We start from the raw sequence: 27,485 nt of genomic DNA on the forward strand, positions 1-27,485 counted from the left end.
TCCAAACCGGATAATACATGTTCCTCGAAACAAACTTATAAGCCTGCAACATAGTGATACAAACTAAATCAGAGAAACCACTATGACTTAACACTAATCAATTTCCATACCCCCAAATTAATAATTTGGGATCCCAATGGAACAATAGCCCCCAGAACAAGAGGGCTAACAAAAAAAAAAACATAAAAAGGGGGGGCCTCATGGACTCTTGCCAATATCAAAGAAATTAATTTATCAGGTAAATTCTAACATAAATTATTTTTTCTTTCATGTAATTGGCAAGAGTCCATGAGCTAATGACGTATGGGATTAGAGAGTGAGGGATAAAATAATCCTTGAAAATACTTAAATCAAAAGCAGTAGAATCAAACTGAGACAGCTGCCTAAAGAACTTTTTCTACCAAACACTGCTTCAGAAGAAGCAAATACATCAAAATGGTAAAAACAATAAAAGTATGCAAAGAAGACCAAATTACTGATTTGCAAATTTGATCAACCGAAGCTTCATTCTAAAAAAGCTCAAGAAATGGTGACTGAACATAGTAGAATGAGCTGAGTATAAACTCTGAGGCGGAGCCTGCCCTGCCTCAAAATAAGCCTTGAAAAAACAAAAGCTTTAATTAGGATGCCAAAGAAATGACAGAGGCTTCCTAACCTTTTCTGGAACCAGAAAAACAACAGATAGATTAGATTCACTAGAAGTCTTCAAAAAATCTTAGTAAACTTGATATAGAATTATAAAGCTCTTGCCACATCCAAAGGATGTAAAGAACTCTCAAATAATTCTTTAGGATTAGGACACAAAGAAGGAACAACAATTTCTCTAGTAATGTTGTTCAAATTCATAACCTTAGGAAAAAAAGAAGTCCACAAAACAACATTTTCTAGATTAAAAAAATCAGATAAGGAGAAACACAAGAAAAAGCTGATAACTCAGAAACTCTTGTAGCAGAAGAGATAGTCAAAAGAAACAACACTTTCCAAGAAAGTGATAATCTTCATACCAAATAAGACTCCAAAAAGGAGAAATTAATAAATGAACAGGCTTGATACCAACCAAAGCCTGAACATAACAGTGAATATCAGGAAGTTTAAACAAGCTTTCTAGAAAATAAAACAGAAAGAACAGAGATTTGTCCCTTCAAAAAATCCAGAAAAACTGTAAAATCCTAGCAAATTGTAAAAGAATGAGAAAAGAATTTATGAAAAGAACACTATAAAATATAGGTTTTTCCAAACCTGATAATACATGTTCCTCGAAACAAACTTATAAGCCTGCAACATAGTGATACGAACTAAATCAGAGAAACCACTATGACTTAACACTAATCAATTTCCATACCCCCAAATTAATAATTTGGGATCCCAATGGAACAATAGCCCCCAGAACAAGAGGGCTAACCAAAAAAAAGTGTCCAAGGATGGTAACTTGGACATCTGAAAAAGATCCACATAACAAACCTGTGAAGCCATGCTGATGCTATTAGAAACACATGACACTGTTCCAATATGATTTTGAAATCCTTATAATTGTTAACTTAAAAGTTGAGACTCTAACAATATAAAAGTCTTCAGATCCAAGAATGGACAGAATAAACCTTTCTTCTTAGGGACAAAGAATAGAATAGAAACCCAAATCCTGTTCCTGCCAAAAGAACTGGCATAATCACTTCTGAAAAAATTCACAGAGTGTACTAACAAAGAAAGATTCTTTCCATAGAAGGTCTCATTCTAAAAATCTATTCAAACCCTAAGAATAATATAGAATTTGGACTGAGTTCATCCAAAAACAATTTAATCTGCCCCTCACCAGAAGGACTGGCTTGAGAACCACACCTCCATGCAGTCTAATAACTAGTAATTATATAGCATTTTTCTCCCAGAAGGATACAAAAAAATGCTTCTTCAGTGCTTACACTTGGAGTTAACCAAATTAGCAGCTGATAAAAACAGTAGTTATTATTACCCAAATAAATGGTACACAATAAATTGACCTCAAAGGCCAAAGGGCTGTATTAACCCTGCTGGGAAATGAATCCTTAGATCTAGAACAAGCATTTGTAGTCAGGTCATTCCCCAACTGAACTACATCACCGGACTAAAAGTAGGGCAGAACAAACTCTAAACCTCCAGAAATAGTGGAGATAATAGAAATCAAATAAATTATTACCCTAACAAGAGAGAGATAATAAAATATATTTGAAATCATAAAAATAAATATAGTTAACATAATTAAATGAATACATCTAAAGTAAATAAACAGAGATTTATACTTAAGAAACTGAAACTGCTTATGCTAACTGTTCAACAAAGGTTGAGAGAACAGTAAAGTCAGCCACAGATAAAGCTGAGCTAAAAATAGGTTATATTCAAATTCTAAAGAATCCTGAAAACAAGTACCAATTTTCTTAGAAATAGTAGTACAGTCCCAAGAGGGAATCAGAATAACCATTAGAATATAATACAGATAGTATATTGAATAGGAAAATACCTCAAAAGCAAAAAAAAATTAAAATCCAGATTTGAAAAGGATTATTAACTTTCAGCTAGATTACGCGTTTAGCGTTATGAGTGAAAAAGCATTGTTATGCTTCATAACGATGCTTTTTCCCTACTGCTGCTATGACAAGTCTTGCAGGTATAGGTGTACCGCACACCTTTTTGGCCGCCATGCAACGTCAGTACCACACTTTAAGATAAGTCCTTTTTCAATGGGACTTCCATAGCACCGGTATTACAAGTTTTGCCGTGAGGCCAAAAAGTGAGCGGTACAGTCTAAAATGACAAGATCCGTACCGCCATCTAAAGTCAGTAGTTATGAGTTTTACGCTACAAAGCTGTACCATAAAACTCATAACTAAACTGTCACAAAGTGCACTAACACCCATAACACCTATTAACCCTTAAACCGAGGCCCTCCTGCATTACAAACACTAAAATAAAATTATTAACCCCTAATCTGTGGCTCCAGACATCGCGCCACTTCAAAAATGTATTAACCCCTATTCTGCCACTTCCCAACATCTTTGCCACTATAATAAAATTATTAACCCCTAAACCGCCACCCTCCCACATCGCAAACACTATTTAAATATTATTAACTCCTAATCTTCCGTCCACCCACACCGCCACTATAATAAACCTATTAACCCCTAAACTTCTGGCCTCCCACATCACTACATAAATATATTAACCCCTAAGCCTAACCCTAAGCATAACCCTAATGTAACCCTAAGCATAACCCTAACACCCCTAACTTAAATATAATTCAAAAAAATCTAAATAAAACTTATAATTATTACCTAAATAATTCCTATTTAAAACTAAATACAAACTTACCTATAAAATAAAACCGAAGATAGCTACAAAATAACTTATAGTTATAATATTGTAGCTATCTTAGGTTTTATTTTTATTTCACAAGTAAGTTTGTATTTATTTTAACTAGGTAGACTAGTTAGTAAATAGTTATTAACTATTTAATAGCTACCTAGTTAAAATAAATACTAATTTACCTATAAAATAAAACCTAACCTGCCTCACACTAAAACCTAACATTACAATAAAATTAAATAAATTAAATTAATAAAATACAATTATCTAAATTGCAAAAATAAATAAACACTAAATTACAAAAAATAAAAAATGAAATTATCAAAAATAAAAATGAATTACTCCTAATCTAATAGCCCTATCAAAATAAAAAAGTGCACCCCCAAAATAAAAAAAACTAGCCTACACTGCCCTTAAGAAATCAACTCTTTTACCTGTTAAAAAAAAATGCAAACAACCCCCCAACAGTAAAACCCACCACCTACACAACCAAACCCCCCAAATAAAAACCTAAATAAACCTAAGATAACCATTGCCCTGAAAAGGGCATTTGGGTGGGCATTGCCCTTAAAAGGGCATTTAGCTCCTTTACTGCCAAAACCCTAAGCTAAAAATAAAACCCACCCAATAAACCCTTAACACTAACCCCCGATGATCCACAGTTTTCAAAGACCGGACATCCATCCTCATCCAGGCAGCAGAAGGCTTCATCCAAGCAGGCAGAAGTCTTCATTCAAGCAGGCCGAAGTACTCATCGAAGCCGGCAGAAGTCTTCATCCAAGCGGGCAGAAGTCTTCAGCCAGAAGTAGGCTGACCATATTGCCGCTTTAAAAAGGGACACACATGAAAAATACATAAGTTAGGGTTCTCATAATGGAACATTATTCCAAACCATTTCTTTAAACAGCCCTGACATATGTATTTTTCATATGTGTCCCTTTTTAAAGTGGCAATATGGTCAGCCTAGCCAGAAGGCATCTTCTATCTTCATCCATCCGGCAAGGAGCAAGTCCAACTTCAAGACATCCGGCGTGGAGCATCCTCTTCTTCTGATGGTCAACATAGAATGAAGTTTTCCTTTAAGGTACGTCATTCAAGATGGCATCCCTCACATTCCGATTGGCTGATAGAATTCTATCAGCCAATAGGAATTCAAGGGGAAAAAATCCTATTGGCTATTGCAAGCAGCCAATAGGATTGAGCTTTCATCCTATTGGCTGAATCAATCAGCCAATAGAATGCAAGCTCAATCCTACAGGTAAAAGAGCTGATTTTTTGCCCCACAAAAGCCCCCTTTTAAGGGCCATTGGCAGTTTAGTTGTAGGCTAGGGTTTTTTATTTTGGGGGGGCTTTTTTATTTTGATAGGGCTATTAGATTAGGAGTAATTTGTTTTTATTTTTGATAATTTCGTTTTTTATTTTTTGCAATTTAGTGTTTATTTTTTTTGTAATTTAGAAAATTGTATTTTAATAATGTAATTAATTTTATTTTATTGTAATGTAAGTTTTTAGTGTAAAGCAGGTTAGGTTTTATTTTACTAATCACGAAAACCTAAAAGCCCCCCCCACAATGAAATATACTAAATTAAACTATTAACCGCTAAACCGCAAGCCTCCCACATTGCAAAAAACGAATTTAAACTACTAACCCCAAAATGTAACGCCCCCTAACACTACTATAAATATTACAAACTATGGCCCAGATTACGAGTTTTGCGTTAGAGGCTATGCGGTGCTAACGAGCAGTTTTCCCTCACCGCTCACTTACACACAGTGCTGGTATTACAGGTTTTTACAAACCCATCGTTAAAAGACTAGAAATGAGCGTTGAGCAAAATTTTGCTCATTACCTCACTCCAATACCAGTGCTGCTTAAGTCAGCAGTGAGCTGGTGTAACGTGCTCGTGCACAATTTCCCCATAGGAATCAACGGGGAGAGCCAGCTGAAAAAAGTCTAACACCTGCAAAAAAGCAGCGTAAAACTCCTTAAGGCAGCCCCATTGATTCCTATGGGGAAATAAATTTTATGTCTACACCTAACACCCTAACATGAACCCGTGTCTAAATACCCCTAATTTTACACTTATTAACCCCTAATCTGCCACCCCCGACATCGCCGACACCTACATTATAATTATTAACCCCTAATCTGCCGATCCGGACACCGCCGCCACCTACATTATACTTATGAACCCCTAATCTGCTGCCCCCAACATTGCCGACGTCATCATCCAGACGGGCAGAAGTCTTCATCCAGATGGCATCTTCTATCTTCATCCATCCAGTGTGGAGCGGGTCCATCTTCAAGACATCCGACATGGAGCATCCTCTTCATCCAATGGCTAACACTGAATGAAGGTTCCTTTAAATTACGTCATCCAAGATTCTATTTGATTTCATACACTTGTTTGGATAGACTATACTGGATTTTTGGATTTTTTGGACTCATAGACATTTTTTGGACACTTTTTGGACATTTTACACCCATTTTTTACTCTGTCTGTTCATTTTTTACACTGATGTATAACTTTATATTCTAACCCATATGTTTTGTATCACTATCCATCATTTTATTGTTCATTTCACTGTTTAGCATTTCATTGTTTAGCATTTACTCTAAGGGAGTTCCCAGAAAGTATCCCTAGAATTTTATAGGATTGGTTTTATCATCCAATATCTTCTGTTGTCACCATCATATGTTTTATTGTATTATTGTTTATTTTATATGTATCATGGATCCATGTTACTTTTAAGCTTTTAAAATATCCTTAGGCTGCTGTCATTTTTAGCCGAATTTCATTCTGATTCATTTTTATAGACTCATCCAATTAAACTTGTGTTTTTATGTACTTACGATTAGACCCATTTTAGATCATTTTTCCTATTCAGCTTTTAGTGCTCCCTTCCATCCTTGTTGTTTATTGTTTCTCACAGTCCGCTAGGGGACTGCTTTGGAAGTTAGCTTTAGGTATCTTTAGCGCTTGGTTTACTATATCCATTACACTATTGGCTGATTGGAACAGCCAATAGAATGCAAGCTCAATCCTATTGGCTGATTGGATCAGTGTATGAGAAGCCCTGTCATGGGAGTAAGAGGTTACATTTTGTAAAGTCTTTACATTTTTATCAATGTCAGAGTATATGAATATTTATATATGTATATATATATATATATATATATATATATATATATATATATATATATATATATATATATATATATATATATATATATATATATATATATATATATAGTTTTTTTTATACACTGTATATGGTTGATGAGACCACAGGATTAATTAGATATGAGGTTGTTGACAACAGTTTCTAGTCCACTGTGGGTCCCAACACCCCTTGCCAGATGGTTTTGGCTGGGTGAAGACATGTTTATCCTAATTGAAAGTTAGCATAGCTTTTGAAGCTCACCCCCTGCTGTGTCAAAAACAACATTCTAGTGCCTAAATCAGGATACATGCCCATATGATCCGTCTGGGTATGTTTGAAATTACAAACAGGTTCAGGAAATTGTGACTTTTTACAACTACTCGTAAAATGATCCCTGCTGTTTATGAAGACAACATCCTGGGTTTATAAGCTAGATAAACAGGTAAAATTCTGACTACATAGTGATTAGTATAGACTTGTTAATTAATTCTGTTTGTAGAGTGAGACAGTAAAAAATTGGCTTGCAGAGACACATGTTTTTAAATTGTACTCTTGGAACCATTGTTAAAAGACAACATAAAAATAAATACATTGTGCAAAAGGAATGAGGCCAGTTTTTCATGTGTGTGTTTGAAATAATTCAAATAACCCATATATGTATATATATATATATATTGAGACGGGACATATTATATTAAAGGGGTAATTGCTGTATTGAATATATATATATACAAAAAATAAATTCAAATCTGTAATAGATTGAATGGAAATTGTAATAATCCCATGTTTGAAATATATATATATATATATATATATATATATATATATATATATATATATATATATATATATATATATATATATATATAGATGGAGCTAAAAGATGAAAAATACAAGATACTGCATAGAAATGAATGTGTATATATATATATATATTTTTTTTTTTTTTATTTTTTTTTTAAAGCATAAAATGTCTTAGCATCTGTGTTTTTAAGAATATTTGTGGAGCTAAAAAGAAATGATTAATAACACTTATTTTTATTTCAGATGGACCATAGACAAGATTCATGCATGCAGATTTTGTTAGAAATGTAAAATACGCTGTAATTGTATGAATATATATATATATATATAACAGATGTATAAATACCATTGATTTCAGAATAATTAGCAGTATAAATTGCTTTAATATAATATAATGTTAAAGACACATGATGTTTCATATTAAAATAATCAGAAAAATGATATACTACCCCATCCATAATTAATATTGTGAGTGATTGATGCAGGAAGTTATGGTCTAATGGATAACCATTCCATAGAAATATTGAACTGTTAAAAATGTTGGATAGTAAATGTATTACTGTGTTGTTGTTTGCTGCCACCCGATGGCCAGAATCCAGTATAACAGTCAAGGGACTTAAACGTTAAAAGATGCATTTCCATGGTGACCATGCCAAGCCAAGGGCCAATCCAAATAGACTTCCCAGGTAACCAATGGGATGGTCAGCTCCCATAGGGCCACCCACATGGTTTCATAAATGAGTCAAAACTTATATAAGTAAAAGCAAGAGAGGGAAAGAGACACAGGCTGCTAACTTTGAGTGATAACTACTACTGGGCGTTCGAAATACAATCATTCTGAGCAAGCTGACTGCCTTTTCTCATTGATTGCAAAATTTACTTATCTGTCTTCTGAGATGAAACAATTTTTTTGTAACTGAACTATCAATTTTGGTCATTTTGGTAAAGTATATATATATATATATATATATATATATATATATATATATATATATAAAAAGTATACAAAGGTTATTGGTAAGACCATATTTAAATTATAATTAGAAGATTTAAAGGAGCACTCAGTATTTTAAACTGTGTTTCATAGTCTTGAATAATTTTTAGTTTGTATTTCTGTATGCAAAACATTTAAAACAAACATTCATTGTTGCTGAATGTAGCAGGCTTAAAGAAATAAATTGTTTTTGTAAAATTGGTATCCATAATCCTGTATAGTGTCAAATTTGTATCTTGCATGCATAAATAATTAATCTGTGCAAAATATAGAATATATATATATATATATATATATATATCTTAGAATTGGTTTTAATTATAAGTAAATAAGAATTTGTTCCATTTTAAATAAATAGACATTTTAAAGTAACGGTTTACAGTAAGGATATATGTATTGTTAGTATCCTAATTAGAATTGTATTAGAATCAATTGCAACTAAATAGCTGAGTATATATACATATTGTCCTATTGTTTACTAAGCACTGTTAGAATTGTATTGCTTGGATGTTAGTAGTTAAAGATTTTAAATCTCATTGTGTTAATTGGGTGAAATTTCTATTGTGAATAAGGTAAACTTGTATGAACTCTGCATAGCATATTTTAAATAGTTTTTAAACGCATATAATATTGATTCATATTCTGGTATTACAAATATATTCCAATGTGTTCATAGATATTAACTAATAAAAAGAATTCAGGTATTTATATTAATTTTATGGTTTCTAGTAGATGCATATTGATTGAGGGTTTATTTTTAAAGGATAATTATTAAATATATTGTATTATAACCCTGCCATAGACTGACATATTATTTGGAGAGCACTACTGAGATTCTTATAAATATACTGACATATTATATGGAGGCACTTGCATGAGATATTATTAATGTTTATCATATTGATATAATATATTTGTAATAAATAGATATTATTATAAAAGAGAGAAAAAAAATCATATTTTGAGATAAATATTTTGAAAATATAGATTTTTTTGAAGATTGAAATATTGATGTTCATATTTTGAGATTGATATTGATATTTTGAAATATTATTAAAGATTAATTTTTGAAAAATTAATAAAAATATTAATTTTTCATATTTCAAAATTAATAAAAAATATTAATTTTTCATATTTCAAGATTCATAAAAATATTAATTTTTCATATTTCAAAATTCATAAAAATATTAATTTTCATATTTCAAAATTAATATATATTTTTTTCCTCTCTTTTTATTGGTAAAAATTGTATTAGTGTTTTAATTTAACTAAATACTAAACCAATATAATAATGTCTGTAGCCAGAAGTACATAGCATTAAAAATGGTCCACTGACAATACCCCTTACTCGAGGTCAGGTCCTGAAGAAGGACATTATAGACCACATTAAAGAAAGGCTTAATATTGCGGGTGAATTAAATGATTTTATTTATATGCTTGAAATTAAGGCTAAAAATATTACCGTTGATAATAATATGTGGAATGAAAACAATGAATTATTCCAAGAATTATTAATGATTAATCAATGCAAGACTCTCAAAAAGCGAGACGAACTAATACTAAAATCTTGGCCCCTTGTGATATGCGTTATTGACGAAATGTCGCTTTGTGTGATAGACAAAGAATTGCAAATACAGGAGCTAGAAAGTAGTATTCGCTCCTCACGCAGATGCGAAGAGGATTTAAAAATAGCCAAAAATAAAATGGATGAGTTTGCCAAAAACCTAACCACCTTAGATAAGCATAACATAGACTTACTAACACAGATACAAGAGTTAAATAAATAGCTCACGCAAAGCCAGAGAGAATTAAGTGATTTAAAAAGGTCATATCACCATAATGAAAACCCCTATATTAACAGTGAGAATAATGCAGATAATTCTAACTCCCTTAGAGAATGTGTCAGGGACAAAATGCAGAAATATATGGAAGAGTGTAGACAAAGGACCCCGATTGGGTCAGAAATAGATTTCCCAAATAGACAATCACCTCATGATGTAAATCCAGGGAACTGCTGTAACTCAGCTGGTGCGGGTGAGGGAAACTCTAATAAGGCGTCCCAAAGCACGTTTACTAAGGTGTATGACTCCCATAAAATAATTACTTTCCTAAAGGGTGCAGTACCTGTATTCTCCAACAAGGAAACAAACTCTGTAATTGATCACTTAGAGGCCTTTGAAAATGCATTAACTATAATGAATATTACAAGTGAGAAATTAAAAATTAAACTTTTGCCCTGGGTATTTGACGGTAAACATCATAAATTATTTGCTTCACTAAAGGATATGAATATTCATTCATGGTGTGAAATAAAACGACAATGCAGAAAAGAATTTGGGCAACATCGCACTAAAACTGCCACGAAAATAGCTGTATATGGTTTAAAATGCAGTGCGAATCAAAGTCCCATAGACTTCCTTTCTGTATTGAAAAATGCGTACAGTATGGCTGAAGATAATCCCATATTTGAATGCTCAGAATTTGTAAATTTATATTTTGAAGCACTGCCCACAACCATCAAAATTAATTTAGCTAGAGATTTTGATGAGGACTGCTCATTGGAATGGCTGATCAAAGAGAGTACAAAGTTATACTCTATTCAGTTAAAAAGGAATCAAAACCAAAAATGGTGGCAGAAACTAGGGTGTCACCTAGCCCCCTCAATTTGGAGTCTAAAAAGAAGACCTACGCGGAGCTGGCCAGTCAAAACTAGCCATCTCCACAGAGGTTTAACTCTACCTCTTCCCAACATGGGCTGAGGCGCAGAGAGACTATATCCAAAAGGAGGGACATAATCAGGGGAATATTTACTCACAAAGAGAATACTCACCAAATATTTGGTATCCGTGCAAGGGTAGATACAATAGATGGCGAAGATATTCTCAGGGTAACCAGACACCCCAAGTATATAATGCTCCCCAAAGTACAAATGCTGAACAAGCTGAACCCCAGGGGCAACCACACCAGAATAGAAATAGTAGCCCTGATTCTGAGGGAACCCAATGGTTCAGGAATCATTATTATGGGGCATCAAGAGGTAGGCCCGGGGTAGAGGTAACTTGTACGATCAGGTAGATACGCTTTTTACCCAGTTAAATCGGTTGAGCGAACAATTCGCTAATATGAGTCAACCTTTTACGGCTCAGCAACCGAACAATACTTTTTTAGGGGTACAGCCAGTGTTCAGCAGTGGACCACAGGCACAGTCATAAATACTGCAGTACCACCTGAAAGGGAGGGGAGAGATATACAAAGTGTAATGATAAATGTCAATGGTACTAATCATGTTCTCTCCCCACAGACCGGAAACGGACGATTTAGCTGTGATGACGAGCAACCTCGGCCTGAAAGAATTAACCAATCTTTTCCTTTGCAGTGTTCTCTTAACCTTATTTCCACAGATGCAGTACACAAGAACCCAGTCGACCCTGTCATAAAGGAAACTGGTAGGTATGAAGTTTCCTCTGCATCATGTAATACGGCAAATTCAGGTAACACGTGGCGAAGCCCACAGATGTATGATAATGCCAATTTTATGTGTGAAATGGTAGAAACTGCAGGGAGATATTATGTATTAACCGAGGATTCAGTCTCCAACCCTATCATGGGATTAATTGATACTAGATCTGAGGCAACTATTTTATCCCACAGATACTACACACAGCTAAATGAGCTAACACCCCACAAACCTAAAATAAAAGAATTTGATGGTTCTCTAATAGGTGTTGGGGGTGATTCTCTAAAAGTCGGTACGGTACAGCCTGGTTAAAATTTAAATTGGGGAACAGGGTCATAAGACACCCTGTCATTATAGTGGATCTGCCAACTGATCCTTTAATTATTGGTAGTGATCTCCTGAAGCGATTAAGCACCATTATTGATTGCATAAATAATGTAATTTGGTCACAAGTTAAAAGACCTATCAATTATGAGAAATCTGGTATATCTTGCCCCGACATAACTGTCATATGGTGGAAGAGAAACCAGATGCTGTGGAGATTCATTTCAGGAATAACTCTGTACCTGAAATCACTATTTTACAAATAGATGATCAGACTCCTTTAAGTGGCTCTGATGGTAATACTTTTAAAATTTCGCCTGGAAAGATAGCGAATATTTCCTTAGACGACGATGTATTAACCATATCTCTACACAAGGGGATCATAAAATCCCTAAGGGGGAGGCCACGCTCAATACCTCACAGGAATTGAGAGAGTTAAAGAGGATCTATTTATCCCTATACAAGTGCAAGACCTTGGTAAAACCAAGTATGCTAAATAAAACTTAAAACAGGAAGCTAGCTATATAAGCGAAGGTTTATTAGCGCAAATAGCTGAACCTAAAGTGATTAAATATCTTTCTCCCCAAGACCTCTGTGTCAACGGCCTGGATGACAGGTTTGAAAGCTATAACATCACAGCTAAGTGCATATTATCTGTCTCTATAGGTAATAAGTCAGTGAAGCACCTGTTTTTAGTTTTAATTACTCCCCATAATCAAATATACATTGGCAATGATATCCTACATAGATATGCCATACAAATAGATTTGATTAACTTTTGCCTCTGGAGCAGGTTAAAGGGGGACCCTGAAGTATTTCAGGATGAAAGTGCAGCCCTGAAATCAAACCAGCAATTACCATATGCTGTAAATATGCAGGTGTCTAACGATGTAACAATTCCTGCTGGGGCTGATAAATTTCTTTTACCCTTACAGGTAAAGAGAGGTCAGAAATTAAAAACTTCTGAAACACTAATTTGCCTCTCCCATAGAATACAAAATCTGGGTGTCACAGTGACCTACACTCCTTTGGTAAATATTGGAATTATTCCAATACATGTTATTGTGCATAACATGACCCCACAGGATATAACCTTATCCAAGGGAACTACCATAGGATATGCTCTAGAATCAAGTTATTACACTTTTGGATTCAAGAATAATGTAATTGGGCTAATACCTGAAGGATACTTAACTGAAGAACAATTAATAGAACAATCCTTTACATCTATGCCAGAGGGTCTATTTACTATTCAGTCTATTTATCCCTTCAGCTCAGAGGAAGGCATCTGTAAGATTGAAGAAGTCTCTCTAGTATTTGATCAGCCGATCAAACAGCAAGATTGCCCCAATACCCAGAGTCATGGGGGCAATGTGAATTATAATCAAGGGGATCTCACTTCTAGGTTGGAAGAAGCTTATGAAATAGGACAGCCTGAAATCTTTCCAGGATTTCAGCAAATAGTCGAAGAGCGAATATCCTTAGCTAACGGCTTTTCCAGCGATGATGAACGCCAACAGCTGTGAGAACTCCTGATGGAGTACAAGGATATTTTTGCTAGGGATTCGTATGACTGTGGTACTACAGACTTGCACATTGCAAGAATACAAACAGATCCCGATGCACCACCTGTCTTTGTTAAACAATACAGACTTCCTTTAGCCTCACATGATTCTCTTGCAGAAATCATAAGGAACTTGGAAGAAAGAGGTATTATCAAACAGGTGCACAGCTCTTACAACAATCCTATTCTAGGTGTTCTTAAGCCCAATGAACAATGGCATTTGTGCGCTGATTTAAGACAAATAAACAAACGAGTGTACATGTCTGGCTGGCCTGTACCATACATTTACCAATGCCTAGCACAGATGCATGGATCCAAAATATTCACTGCCATTGATTGTGCACAGGGATATTGGACCATAAAAGTACACGAGGAGGACCAGTATAAGCTAGCATCCTCATTCCAAAAGGTCCAATATGCATTTCAGAGACTCCCTTTTGGATACATAAATTCTGGACATGAATTTGCTGTATTCATGCATAAGGCTATGCCTGATGCACTAGAAAGGGGGACCTTATCTTATGTTGATGATGTTTTAATCAAAAGCAGAGAGTTTAAAAAACACATTGTAGAGCTTAAACACGTCCTCAGCCAACTTAAAAGGGCAGGTGTCAAATTATCCCTACAAAAAGCTCAATAGTGCCGCACTCGTGTAAACTTCTTGGGACATGAAGTTACTTCTGAAGGGCTAAATCCTCAGAAGAAAAAGGTGGAAGCTATAGTAAATTCTAAAAACCCAACTAACTTAAAGGAATTGAGATCATTCTTGGGTATGACGAATTATTCTCACAAATTCATTGATAATTATGCAGAGTTAGCTAAACCACTGCTACTTCTTCTAAAGAAGGATGTGAAATGGCACTGGGGTGAGTCTCAAGAGACAGCCATCAAAGAGCTGAAGAGAAAACTCACTCAAGCACCTTGCTTAGCGTACCCTGAAGGTGGTAAACCTTTCTTCTTAGAAACAGGTTACACAGATGTAAACATGAGTGCTGTTCTATACCAAAAGCATGATAATTTAAGCAAAGTCATTGCTTATGCGAGTAAAACTTTATCCCCAGTAGAAATAAAATTTAGCGATTGCGAAAAAGCCCTCTTATCTACTGTATGGGCTCTACAAAATTTCCGCAGCTATATACAGGGCGAGAAAATTATTGTAGAAACGGCCCACCAGCCCTTGTTATATTTGCAAAGTAAAAAAATAAGAGATGGGAATTTGTCTAATAGCCGCACAACAGTGTGGACTCTTTCCTTACAAGGCTGGCCATTAGAAATTCACTATAAGCAGAATAAAAAGAATCCAGTCGCACAGGTTCTTGCTGAGCCCCACGAATGTACCGCTAAGGATCCTGGGGAAAAATTATCAGAAGATGATTTCCTGGAGGAACAATTGCTTTCCCCATATAAAATGTACAATGAGGACCATTGTCAAACACTACCTTGGGTATATGTTTTTCTTACCATGCCACTATTGATAATGAGCGCAGACTAGTCACTGGCATTGGTATAACTTGGGCAAAAGGATTCCAAAATATATCTATAGATTTCAACATTGGACCAAGATCCAGTCAAGTTGCAGAACTCACTGCTGTTCTAAAAACCATTGAAATGGCTATTGAACATGGTATTCATGTATTTGTGATCATAACTGACTCAAATTATGTGCGTGACAGTTTTGTTGAATACCTGCCAACTTGGAAAAGAAATGGCATGCAGAAAAGCAATAACAAACCAGTCAAGCATGGCAATTTGTTCTGCGAGATTGATAATCTGGTGGTATCCAATGATTTAACCATACACTGGAAAAAGACCAAGGGTCATTCCAGGGTTCTAGGCCCAGATAAGGAAGGCAATGATCTTGCGTATTCATTAGCCAAACAATGAGCCATAACTGGAGAACTCCTTAATATTGACAACTTAATGGGTGCAATTCAGGTAGAAGCCATTACCAGAAACCAGGCAAAACAACAGAGTGAGCTTAACTTGGTACAATGGAGTCAGGATTTTCCTAGTGAGGACCTGATCACTAGTCAAAAAGAAGACCCTGTTGTAGGCACCTTCTATAAACACATAGAAGATCCTGAAAATAACCCCATATCAAAAGATGATTGTATTGGCAAAGAAGATCTTAGAATCTTAATGAAATCCAGAACACAATTCAAGTTACAGGTTTGTTAATTAGAACCTCCAAAACTGGCATCCAGCAATGGGTAGTACCCACCAAGTTCAGAGGTCTAATGCTTCAACATGCCCATGATGCCCCCACATCTGGTCATCGTGGTGCCAAACTCACGTATGAAATATTGCGCGACTATGCTTTTTGGCCACACATGTTGAAAGATGTTCAAACCTACTGTCAAGGTTGTTTAATCTGTCTACAGTTCCAACCCACTGCACCAACGCATAGAGTGCCATTGCAGAAAAGGGGGATGGTAATGCCATGGTCAGATATACAAATTGATTTTATTGGTCCAGTAACAAGGTCATGAAGAGGTAACAAATACATGTTAACCGTGACATGCCTGTTCACTAAATGGGTAGATTGCATCAGTGCACCTAACAATAGTGCTGAAACATGTGCAGCATTGCTCATCAACCACGTGTTTTCAAGATTTTGTCTACCCCAAAGAATCGAATCAGATCGGGGAACCCACTTCACTAGTGAAGTGATGACCAAAATGTGGGAAATACTAGGGGTTAAAAGAAAGCTCCATATTGCATATAGAGCTGCCTCAAGTGGTGGTGTAGAGCGTTACAACCAGTCCATTGTTAAAATCCTCAAAAAGTTTGTGAGTGAAATGGGTAAAGACTGGGATGTAAAACTACCTCTAGTACTAATGGCATTAAGAGCAACTCCAAGTAGTGCTACCAAGATGTCACCTTTTGAACTGATAACTGGTAGGAGAATGGTTCTACCTCAGCATCTGCTGTACCGTACATCAGACCAGAACTTGATAAACGCTGCCAATACACATCAATATGTGGTGAACGTAAGAAAGCACCTGCAATACGCCTTTGCATTTGCTCAAAGGCATTTAGAGAAAGCTGCAACTGCCACTAAAACCTAATATGATCTAAAAACGTCCAAAAAGGAATATGAAATAAATGATAAAGTTTATCTTTATAACTTTGGAAGAGATCAGGTTAGGGAGAAGAAATTTGTTCCCTCATGGAAGGGCCCTTTTGTCATTACCGACAAAATATCTCCAGTGGCCTATAAAATACGAATCCCCAAAAATGAAAGTTTCATAGATAAATGGGTCCATATCAATAAGTTGTGAGCATGTCATCCTAGGTCCCAACTACAAGTCATAGAGGGAGAATGAAGTGTCAAACCCCCAAATGCACTAAAAATATACTGTTGTTTAAAGATGCCTAGCTGATAAACATGAAGGCTCAAAAATGACAGACTTTCTGTATAGAAGACTGTCCATGATGTGTACGGTCAACACACTCACCAAGTACCACTGACTTTAAGCCAATTCAAATACATGTGTCCTTCATCTATTTGAAGTTGGAAGGGGGATTTATGTCAGAGTATATGAATATTATAAATGAAAATTATATATGTATATATATATATATATATATATATATATAGCAATAAGAAACAAATTGCAGAGACTTTTTGCAGATCCAAAACTCGATTTATTTCAGTTTAAAAATAAAAATCCATGAATACATGATCAGAAATCGGCATGTCTCACAACTCCAACAAAACTTGTGAAAAAACTGCTGCTGACATGTTTCGCCGCTTACGGCGTAATCATAGCTACAGGTAAAATCCCTGCTCACCTATTTAAGGTGGCTGGGAAAATCCAATTGGTTAAAATTTAATTGGCAAGTTTAAGCTGGAATAAATACTTAACCCCATGTGAACTGTGAACACTTAGAGAGGAAATATCTTTATATTTATATTTCATTTCATTATATGGGTTTGTTTTTACTTTTGCAAACTGCTAAAGAAATTTAATTTTAAACCCTGATTAAATGCAAAGCGAGTAATTCATTATTATAGTTTACACCAGATTACCTGGAAAAATAGAAGGATGGGAATTATTAACCCAGTGTTCACATTTAACATGAGGTATATTTATGATGCCCATTATTACACAGTGGGGATTCGTAACCACATAATTTTGGTGAAACATATCACACAAATTTGGCTTATAAGAATAACTTAAAGCCATTCTAACTAGATGCAGATTTATACAAAGAGTTAAGAATAAGTGGTTACTGAATTACAAAGACAACTGAGGAGATTTTATGAATGTTTTATAAATGTTTACAAATATGTTTTGAGAATATTTTATCTAAGATATTAGTTATTCTAAAATTGCAATGGTTCTAGTGGGAAAAGTTAGAGTTATAGACTCATCCTAAATGGTAGGCTTATTATATTATTGTATATTAATATTAGTATTTAGTGTAAATATTACTCTTGTAATTTATAATATTCCTATACGTCAGGCCAATACAAGAGAGGGAGATGAGAGGACCACATGATTATTTCCAGAAATTAATTAGATCATATTCAGAGTTCAGACCCGAAGGTACTCGGGTCTGAAGTCTAAAGATCCAATACATCTCTCTCTTTTGTAGTAACCGATCACGATCACCTCCTCTAGGTGGACAACATACTCTTTCAATAGCCTGCCATCTAAGACTTTTAATGTCCTTATTGTGGCATCGTGAAAAGTGTTTCACCAGAGGTGTACTAGCTTCTCCTGCTTGAAATGTGGACAAATGGTTGCGAATGCGTACCTTTACTTCATTTGTTGTTAAACCTACATACTGTAGGTGACAGGAAATGCAGGTCAGTACATATACAACATAAGTTGAGGTACATTTCAGGCAACTAGTGATGGGAAAAGTTTCACCCGTAACTTCAGATTTAAAAATGTTAGATGCCAAAATGTACTCACATACCCGACATTTCTGTCTGCATTTGAACAGACCCTTATGGGTTAACCAAGCACTCGTCGGTCTGTTCAATTCAGGCAAGGATGAAGGGGATAATGCATTAGCCAAAGTCTTGGCTCTTCTATAGGAGCATCTTACGCCAGCTCTGACACATGTCTCCAATTTGTCATCCGCAGAGAGAAATGCAAAATGTTTCTTAATTATCTTACATATTTCAGTATATTGCGAACTGTAATCGGTGACAAAGGTTACACCTTGGAAAGATGTGTCAGTGCTGGGAGATGTTTTTAAGTGTCCCTCGACTAAGCTGTTCCTATTGAGCTTCTGAACTTCTTGTTGAGCTCTATGAACAACATGGTTAGGATATCCTCTTTTCTTTAATCGATTGCTGAGTTCAAACGATTGTTCCTGGTAAGTGTGATCTAAAGTGCAATTGCGTTTGACCCTTACAAATTGTCCCTTTGCAACAGCAAAAGGAACATGCTGAGGATGACAGCTGTGGGCATGTAGCAATGCATTGCCCGCTGTGGGCTTACGATAGATTCTACTAATGATTCTACCTTGTTCAGTACCCTCCAATGTGATATCCAGGAAGTTAGTGGTATTCTTACTTAACTCAGAGGTAAATTTAATACCAACATTGTTATTATTCAGAGAGTCAACGAATTCCGAGAATTCTGAGTCCCCGCCACACCAGATGAGGAGGAGGTCATCAATGTACCGTCCATAAAAATGGATCATATGTCTGTAGGAGTTACTATCTCCATAGATGTGGGACAGCTCCCACCAACCCATAAAAAGGTTGGCATAGGAGGGGGCAAACTTAGCCCCCATAGCTGTCCCACACCTCTGGAGATAGAACTCCCCCTCAAATTTGAAATAGTTATGGGTGAGCAGGAAACGCAGAACTCTCAGAATGTACTCTTGGAAGTTTTCACTAAAATCTGAATAATTTTTAAGAAAAAATGCCACTGCTTCCAAACCTTTCTGGTGAGGGATTGAGGAATAGAGTGAAACTACATCAATGGTTGCCCATTGGTATAAATCAAAATTCCACTCCATCGGTTCCAACAGTTTGATCACATGTTTAGTATCACTAAGATGACTATATAGTGATAGTACAAACGGTTGAAGGATGCCATCCATCCACTGGGACACATGCTCTGTTAAAGAGCCGATCCCACTGACAATGGGGCGTCCTTTAACATCAGTTAAAGACTTATGTATTTTAGGAAGATGGTGGAAGATGGGCACTATAGGGTGATCAACACACAAGAACTCAAAGGTATCTATGTCAAAGTGCCCATCCTCCAAACCATCATCCAGAATTGCCAAAAGTTCACGTTTGTACTTGATTGTAGGATCACCGTGCAAAAGGGTATAATGCTCAGTGTTCTGTAATTGGCGAAGTGCTTCCTGAACATAATCTGTTCTGTCAAGAACCACTATTGAGCCACCCTTATCTGCTGAGCGCACAACAATATCCTCCCTACTTCTAAGATCCTCTAAGGCCAGTTTCTGTTGTTTGGTTAAATTTGATGTGATCTTGCTTCCTGTTGTTTTCAGAGCAGTTAGATCACGTTCAACCCTTTTGAAAAAAGTCTCTAAAACTTGGCCTCTAGTGTGTATAGGATAAAAATCCGATGGGTTCTTAAACTTACCACAGGAGTTAATGTTATAGATTTTAGTGTCAGAGCAACTCTCTCTTAGTAAATGTTCTAAAGTGAGAGTATCACATTCTTCTCTGAATGTTTGTTTTTCTCTTACATTACTAAAAGTGGGTATTATTTCTTCACTAAGAGGGGTTGTATTTGTGTCTGACAGATTGGAATTATCTTGAAAAAATTTCTTCAAGGTGATATTTCTAATCAATTTATTAACATCCAAAAGTGTTTTAAAAATATCAAAATTATTTGCAGGGGAAAAATTCAAACCAAACCTCAATACTGATAATTGATCAGGAGTTAATACATAACTAGATAAATTTACAACATTGTCAGTCATTTGTATTTCTGCTGTCCTCTTCTCCCTTTGTTGCCTCTGTTGCCTCTCAGTTGATATCCTGCCTGACTTTGTTGTGTCTCTAAACCTATCCCTGTTTTCTGGGGAGGGAGACAAAAAACCTGAGCCAGGTTCATTTTATCATCATTAGTAATGTAAGGGCCTTGGGCCTGTGCACCCAACGTGTCTGTCACATATATATACTTAGATCCTGCTGCAATAGAACCAGGATTGGAATCTTTAGGTCTAACTACCTGTGTTGCGGGTGTGTCTATAGTATTACATATTGTTGCTTGCATAGATGTAGTCGTATTCTTTAGAATACCTTTATGTAGTTCTTCACCTTCAGAGACTACAATATCCTCTCCTGAATCAACCTCACTGTCTGAATATGTGACTCTTTTCTGACTATTTTTGAAGCCTTGTTGTTTATTGCCATTTTTATTGGCATTAGAATTTTGGTTCTGTTTTCTATTCCTAGATCTACTTCTATTTCGTCTTTGATTACCCCTGTCTGAGCGCTATATAGTTTTTTATACACTGTATATGGTTGATGAGACCACAGGATTAATTAGATATGAGGTTGCAGACAACAGTTTCTAGTCCACTGTGGGTCCCAACCCCCCTTGCCAGATGGTTTTGGCTGGGTGAAGATATGTTTATCCTAATTGAAAGTTAGCATAGCTTTTGAAGCTCACCCCCTGCTGTGTCAAAAACAACATTCTGGTGCCTAAATCAGGATACATGCCCATATGTGGATTTCCTGCCCAAGATGTAGCCGATCCGTCTGGGTATGTTTGAAAAATGATCCCTGCTGTTTATGAAGACAACATCCTGGGTTTATAAGCTAGATAAACAGGTAAAATTCTGACTACATAGTGATTAGCATAGACGTGTTAATTAATTCTGTTTGTATATTGAGACAGTAAAAAATTGGCTGGCAGAGACACATATTTTTAAATTGTACTCTTGGAACCATTGTTAAAAGACAACATAAAAATAAATAAATTGTGCAAAAGGAATGAGGCCAGTTTTTCATGTGTGTGTTTGAAATAATTCAAATAACCCATAAATGTATATATATTGAGCCGGGACATATTATATTAAAGGGGTAATTGCTGTATTGAATATATATATAAAAAAAAAAAATCAAATCTGTAATAGATTGAATAGAAATTGTAATAATCCCATGTTTGAAATATATATATATATATATATATATATATATATATATATATATATATATATATATATATATAAATAACATGTTTTTCTGTTTTTCCAGATGGAGCTAAAAGATGACAAATACAAGATACCACATAGAAATGAATGTGTGTATATATATATATATATATATATATATATATATATATATATATATATATATATAAAAAGCATAAAATGTCTTAGCATCTGTGTTTTTAAGAATATTTGTGGACCTAAAAAGAAATGATTAATAACACTTATTTTTATTTATAATAATATTTATAAATTTACTACAAATATCAAGAGAGAAAAATTGAAGAGAACACAGTAGTGTTCTCTCAAAAAAGACAGGGATTTCAGCACTCCATAGAGTAAAAAATGATTATTTAAGTCATTACACACATTCAAAAGAATTTATTGAATTTTATTAAGAGCAGGTGTTCCAAGGCTTTCACGCAACCAAACAACTTCTGGGTCCCCTAAACCAAAACCACACAAGATATGATATAAATAAAATTAATTTATTATCTGTGCAAACAAAAAATAATAAAGTAAAAAGAAACCAAAAAACACATACATTTAAAAATATGTTATGTACATTAAATGCATAGGTAAAGCTGGCCAGCTCACACTGAGTTAACACGATGCAGATAAACACCTAAAAATAGGCTACTGAATTATTAAGCAACACCCCTACCAGCGGGTAGCCCTGTATGCCTACAGGAATCTGCTACCATGGATAATATTGGGGATCCATGCATAATAACTCTATAAATACACAAATGAAAATGGCAACACCTTACTCAGAGGGTAACCCAAATGAACTTGAAAAGCTAGTTACCTTGAGAAAAATCTGAGGATCTATGCCAATTACTTGTGTACTGAGCAGATAAAGTGTAACCAAGAGTACATGCTTTACATTTTACACACTGTGTTCGAGAAACAACACCCTGACCAGAGGGTAGCACCAATATTGCAAAAAGGTTCCAGCTACCTTGGTACTAAATAGGGATCTATGTGTCTCTAATAATAGATGTGTAGTCACAGCAATAGTAACAATCACATTAGTAGTGCAAGCAATATGGGCTGTTGAGAAATTTGTTAGTAAAACTTTCCACATCCACTATAACCTTGTTCAAGGCTTTAGTGTGTACGCTTTAGTACATTTTCCAGACAGTACATTCCATTATAGACTCGTAAGTCCGTGAATACTTTACAAATCACTTCTTGCGCTTGAAATCCTCCTCCTTTTTAGGATGATGAAAATCCGGGTGCGGTGCCTGCTTGCTGCTGCGGTTAGAAAAGCTGTGTGCTGCATCGAATACCACTCAGGGGCTGGTTCTCAGCTGTGCAAATGACGTCACACGCCAACGGCCGTTTCACCCCCCATGTGACCGAGTGTCATTGGGGCTTCCTCAGGGCGTATACTTAGCAACTCCATATGCGTTCTATTTGAACTCAGCCCTTAATTTGGATTGGTGAAAGTATCTTAGGTGAAATTGAAACAGTGTTTATTATTAACCACAACAAAGCAATATCCCTTTAAAAAGCGCACTGACACTCCATATATCTAATCCAAAAAATGCCACAGAATCAGCTCACAACTATTCATAGACCTGCCGGTATAAAAGACTTACTAGTCACTCCTCGGCATCCAGGTCACAACTTGATAGCCGCTGGTCTCCTGCTTGATAGGGTACGTAGGCACTTCTGAGCTCCAAACTGCTGCACACTATTCAGTCAGTGTCTCACACTGAAATTTGCTCCGCCCGCTCTCCTACTAGTATCAAAGAAAACACTGTGCTGAAAACTGCAGGGGGGATTCCCAATCCACTTGTCAGGTATGAAGAAAAAACTAGTAAGCGAGTCAGCCAGTGTAAAAGTTAAAATATAACTTTAATTGGAAAATAATAAAAATAAACATCTAAGTGTCCTGAGGCTAGTGCAACACCAGTCTTACATGTTTCAGCATTACGCCTTCCTCATTAACTGAGTGTTAATGTGGCGTCGATATGTGGACGACATATTTATACTTTGGAGAGGGTCTGTAGATCTTTTGAAAGAATTTGTATCCAATTTGAATAAAAATAAATTTAACATTTTTCTCACATATGAGTACAGTGCATCAGTTACCATTTTTGGATATCACAATCAAAAAAGAAGGTAATAAGCTCACTACAGAAATTTATAGAAAAAGTACTGCAACTAATACATTATTAATTGCTTCCAGTCACCATCAACCGTCCCTGATTAGAGGAATCCCTACTGGACAATTTCTCAGGCTTCGGAGGAATTTTTCCAGCAGGAATAAATATAAGACACATGCACAAGAAATGGCCATTGGCCAATCGTTTTATAGCGAGGGGGTACTCAATACATAATGTAAAATTTGTGATGAATCAAGCCTTAAAAGCCAATAGAGATTCTCTGCTATTTGACAAAAAGGAGAAAAAAGTAGATAATAGGGTTAGGTTTATCCCCAATATTTTCCATGGTAGCAGATTCCTGTAGGCATACAGGGCTACCCGCTGGTAGGGGTGTTGCTTAATAATTCAGTAGCCTATTTTTAGGTGTTTATCTGCATCGTGTTAACTCAGTGTGAGCTGGCCAGCTTTACCTATGCATTTAATGTACATAACGTATTTTTAAATGTATGTGTTTTTTGGTTTCTTTTTACTTTATTATTTTTTGTTTGCACAGATAATAAATTAATTTTATTTATATCATATCTTGTGTGGTTTTGGTTTAGGGGACCCAGAAGTTGTTTGGTTGCGTGAAAGCCTTGGAACACCTGCTCTTAATAAAATTCTTTACTCTATGGAGTGCTGAAATCCCTGTCTTTTTGGAGAGAACACTACTGTGTTCTCTTCAATTTTTCTCTCTTGATATTTGTAGTAAATTTATGTGTGTTTACAGGGTCTGCACCCAAATAATAATCAGTAATAAGTAGATTTATGATACCTTCTCCCTAATAGATTTAGTGTATTTTATTTATATATATATATATATATATATATATATATATATATATATATATATATATATATATATATATATATATATATATATATATATATATATATATATATATATATATATATATATATAACAGATGTATAAATGCCATTCATTTCAGAATAATTAGCAGTATAAATTGCTTTAATATAATGTTAAAGACACATGATGTTTCATATCAAAATAATCAGAAAAATTATATGATACTACCCCATCTATAATTAATATTGTGAGTGATTGATGCAGGAAGTTATAGTCTAATGAATAACCATTCCATAGAAATATTGAACTGTTAAAAATGTTGGATAGTAAATTTATTACTGTGTTGTTATCTGCTGCCACCCGATGGCCAGAATCCAGTATGACAGTCAAGGGACTTAAATGTTAAAAGATGCATTTCCATGGTGACCATGCCAAGCCAAGGGCCAATCCAAATAGACTTCCCAGGTAACCAATGGGATGGTCAGCTCCCATAGGGCCACCCACATGGTTTCATAAATGAGTGAAAACTTATATAAGTAAAAGCAAGAGAGGGAAAGAGACACAGGATGCTAACTTTGAGTGATAACTACTACTGGGCGTTCAAAATACAATCATTCTGAGCAAGCTGACTGCCTTTTCTCATTGATTGAAAAATTTACTTATCTGTCTTCTGAGATAACATAGAGTTTTTGGTAACTGTTTTTTGGTAACTTTTGGTCATTTTGGTAACGTATATATATATATATATATATATATATATATATATATATATATATATATATATATAGTATACAAAGGTTATTGGTAAGACCATATTTAAATTATAATTAGAAGATTTAAAGGAGCACTCCGTATTTTAAACTGTGTTTCATAGTCTTGAATAGCTTTTAGTTTGTCTTTCTGTATGCAAAACATTTAAAACAAACATTCATTGTTGCTGTATGTAGCAGGCTTAAAGAAATAAATAGTTTTTTTAAAATTGGTAACCATAATCCTGTATAGTGTCAAATTTGTATCTTGCATGCATAAATAATTCATCCATGCAAAATATAGAATATATATATATATATATATATATATATATATGTATATATATCTTAGAATTGGTTTTAATTATAAGTAAATAAGAATTTGTTCCAATTTAAATTAATAGACATTTTAAAGTAACGGTTTACAGTAAGGATATATGTATTGTTAGTATCCTAATAAGAATTGTATTACAATCAATTGCAACTAAATAGCTGAGTATATATACATATTGTCCTATTGTTTACTAAGCACTGTTAGAATTGTATTGCTTGGATGTTAGTAGTTAAAGATTTTAAGTCTCATTGTGTTAATTGGGTGAAATTTCAATTGTGAATAAGGTAAACTTGTATTAACTCTGCATAGCATATTTTAAATATTTTTTAAACACATATAATATTGATTCATATTCTGGTATTACAAATATATTCCAATGTGTTCATAGATATTAACTAATAAAAAGAATTCAGGTATTTATATTAATTTTATGGTTTCTAGTAGATGCATATTGATTGAGGGTTTATTTTTAAAGGATAATTATTAAATATATTGTATTATAACCCTGCCATAGACTGACATATTATTTGGAGAGCACTACTGAGATTCTTATAAATATATTGACATCAATCAGCTGACACCCCATGTCTGAGTTATAGATACAGGTTTCTAAATTGGTTACAGTATAATTTTCTACTCACCGAAACAGGGAATAGACACATCCCATTTACTGCTGGTATCATCATGCGTCACACATGTCATTTGTTGCTGTGAGGGCTGATATCCAGGGATACAATGTATTTCAACCTTATCACCTCTGTTATAGAGCTCTTTATTAAAATAGTACAATATATTTGTTCCTTCTGCATGTGGCCATGTGCACTGCTCTGTAAGATAAGGGACATTATTTACATACAAACATTATTTGTATTAGTTTCATTCTTTAGAACAAATAGAATTTATTCATCAACACCATCAACTTTATCTAAAAAGCTTATATTATATACGGTTTTGGCGTAGAGAGTAGTTAGTGGTTACGGAAGTGTAGGCTTTAAGGGGTAGTGTGATTAGTGAGGACTTTTTGCTTATCATTTCCACCATTATCTCCTCTACAGGATATCTGTTACCAGACAAGTTCACCAGTGGTGCCAGCTGTGTGCCTTCTGCATCTGTCCCCTGTGGTGTCACCAGTGCTGCCAGCTGTGTGCCTCCTGCATCTGTTACCTGCGGTGTCAACAGGGGTGCCAGCTGTGTGCCTTCTGCATATGTTACCTTCAGTGTCACCAGTGGTGCCAGCTGTGTGCCTTCTGCACCTGTCACCTGTGGTGTCACCAGTGCTGCCAGCTGTGTGCCTCCTGCATCTGTTACCTGCGGTGTCAACAGGGGTGCCAGCTGTGTGCCCTCTGCATCTGTTACCTTCAGTGTCACCAGTGGTGCCAGCTGTGTGCCTTCTGCATCTGTTACCTGTGGTGTCACCTGTGGTGCCAGCTGTATGCCTTCTGCATCTGTTACCTTCAGTGTCACCAGTAGTGCCAGCTGTGTGCCTTCTGCATCTGTCACCTGTGGTGTCACCAGTGCTGCCAGCTGTATGCCTCCTGCATCTGTTACCTGCGGTGTCAACAGGGGTGCCAGCTGTGTGCCTTCTGCATCTGTTACCTGCAGTGTCACCAGTGGTGCCAGCTGTGTGCCTTCTG

General features: G+C 35.3%; 1 protein-coding gene across 3 annotated transcripts in view; it reads right to left on the reverse strand.

Moving 5' to 3' along the window:
• LOC128648369 (complement component receptor 1-like protein) overlaps positions 1-27,485 on the reverse strand; it is a 142,596-nt gene that overhangs the window by 91,699 nt on the left and 23,412 nt on the right. For 2 of the 3 annotated variants that reach the window (XM_053700972.1, XM_053700971.1), the window contains exon 2: positions 26,493-26,678. In XM_053700972.1, the coding sequence (XP_053556947.1) occupies positions 26,493-26,678 (186 nt within the window). Of the gene's footprint in view, positions 1-26,492; positions 26,679-27,485 lie in introns of those variants that run through there. The other variant, XM_053700973.1, reaches the window with a different exon arrangement.

This window comes from Bombina bombina, chromosome 2, assembly GCF_027579735.1.
Source record: "Bombina bombina isolate aBomBom1 chromosome 2, aBomBom1.pri, whole genome shotgun sequence".
NCBI classification, from domain to species: domain Eukaryota; kingdom Metazoa; phylum Chordata; class Amphibia; order Anura; family Bombinatoridae; genus Bombina; species Bombina bombina.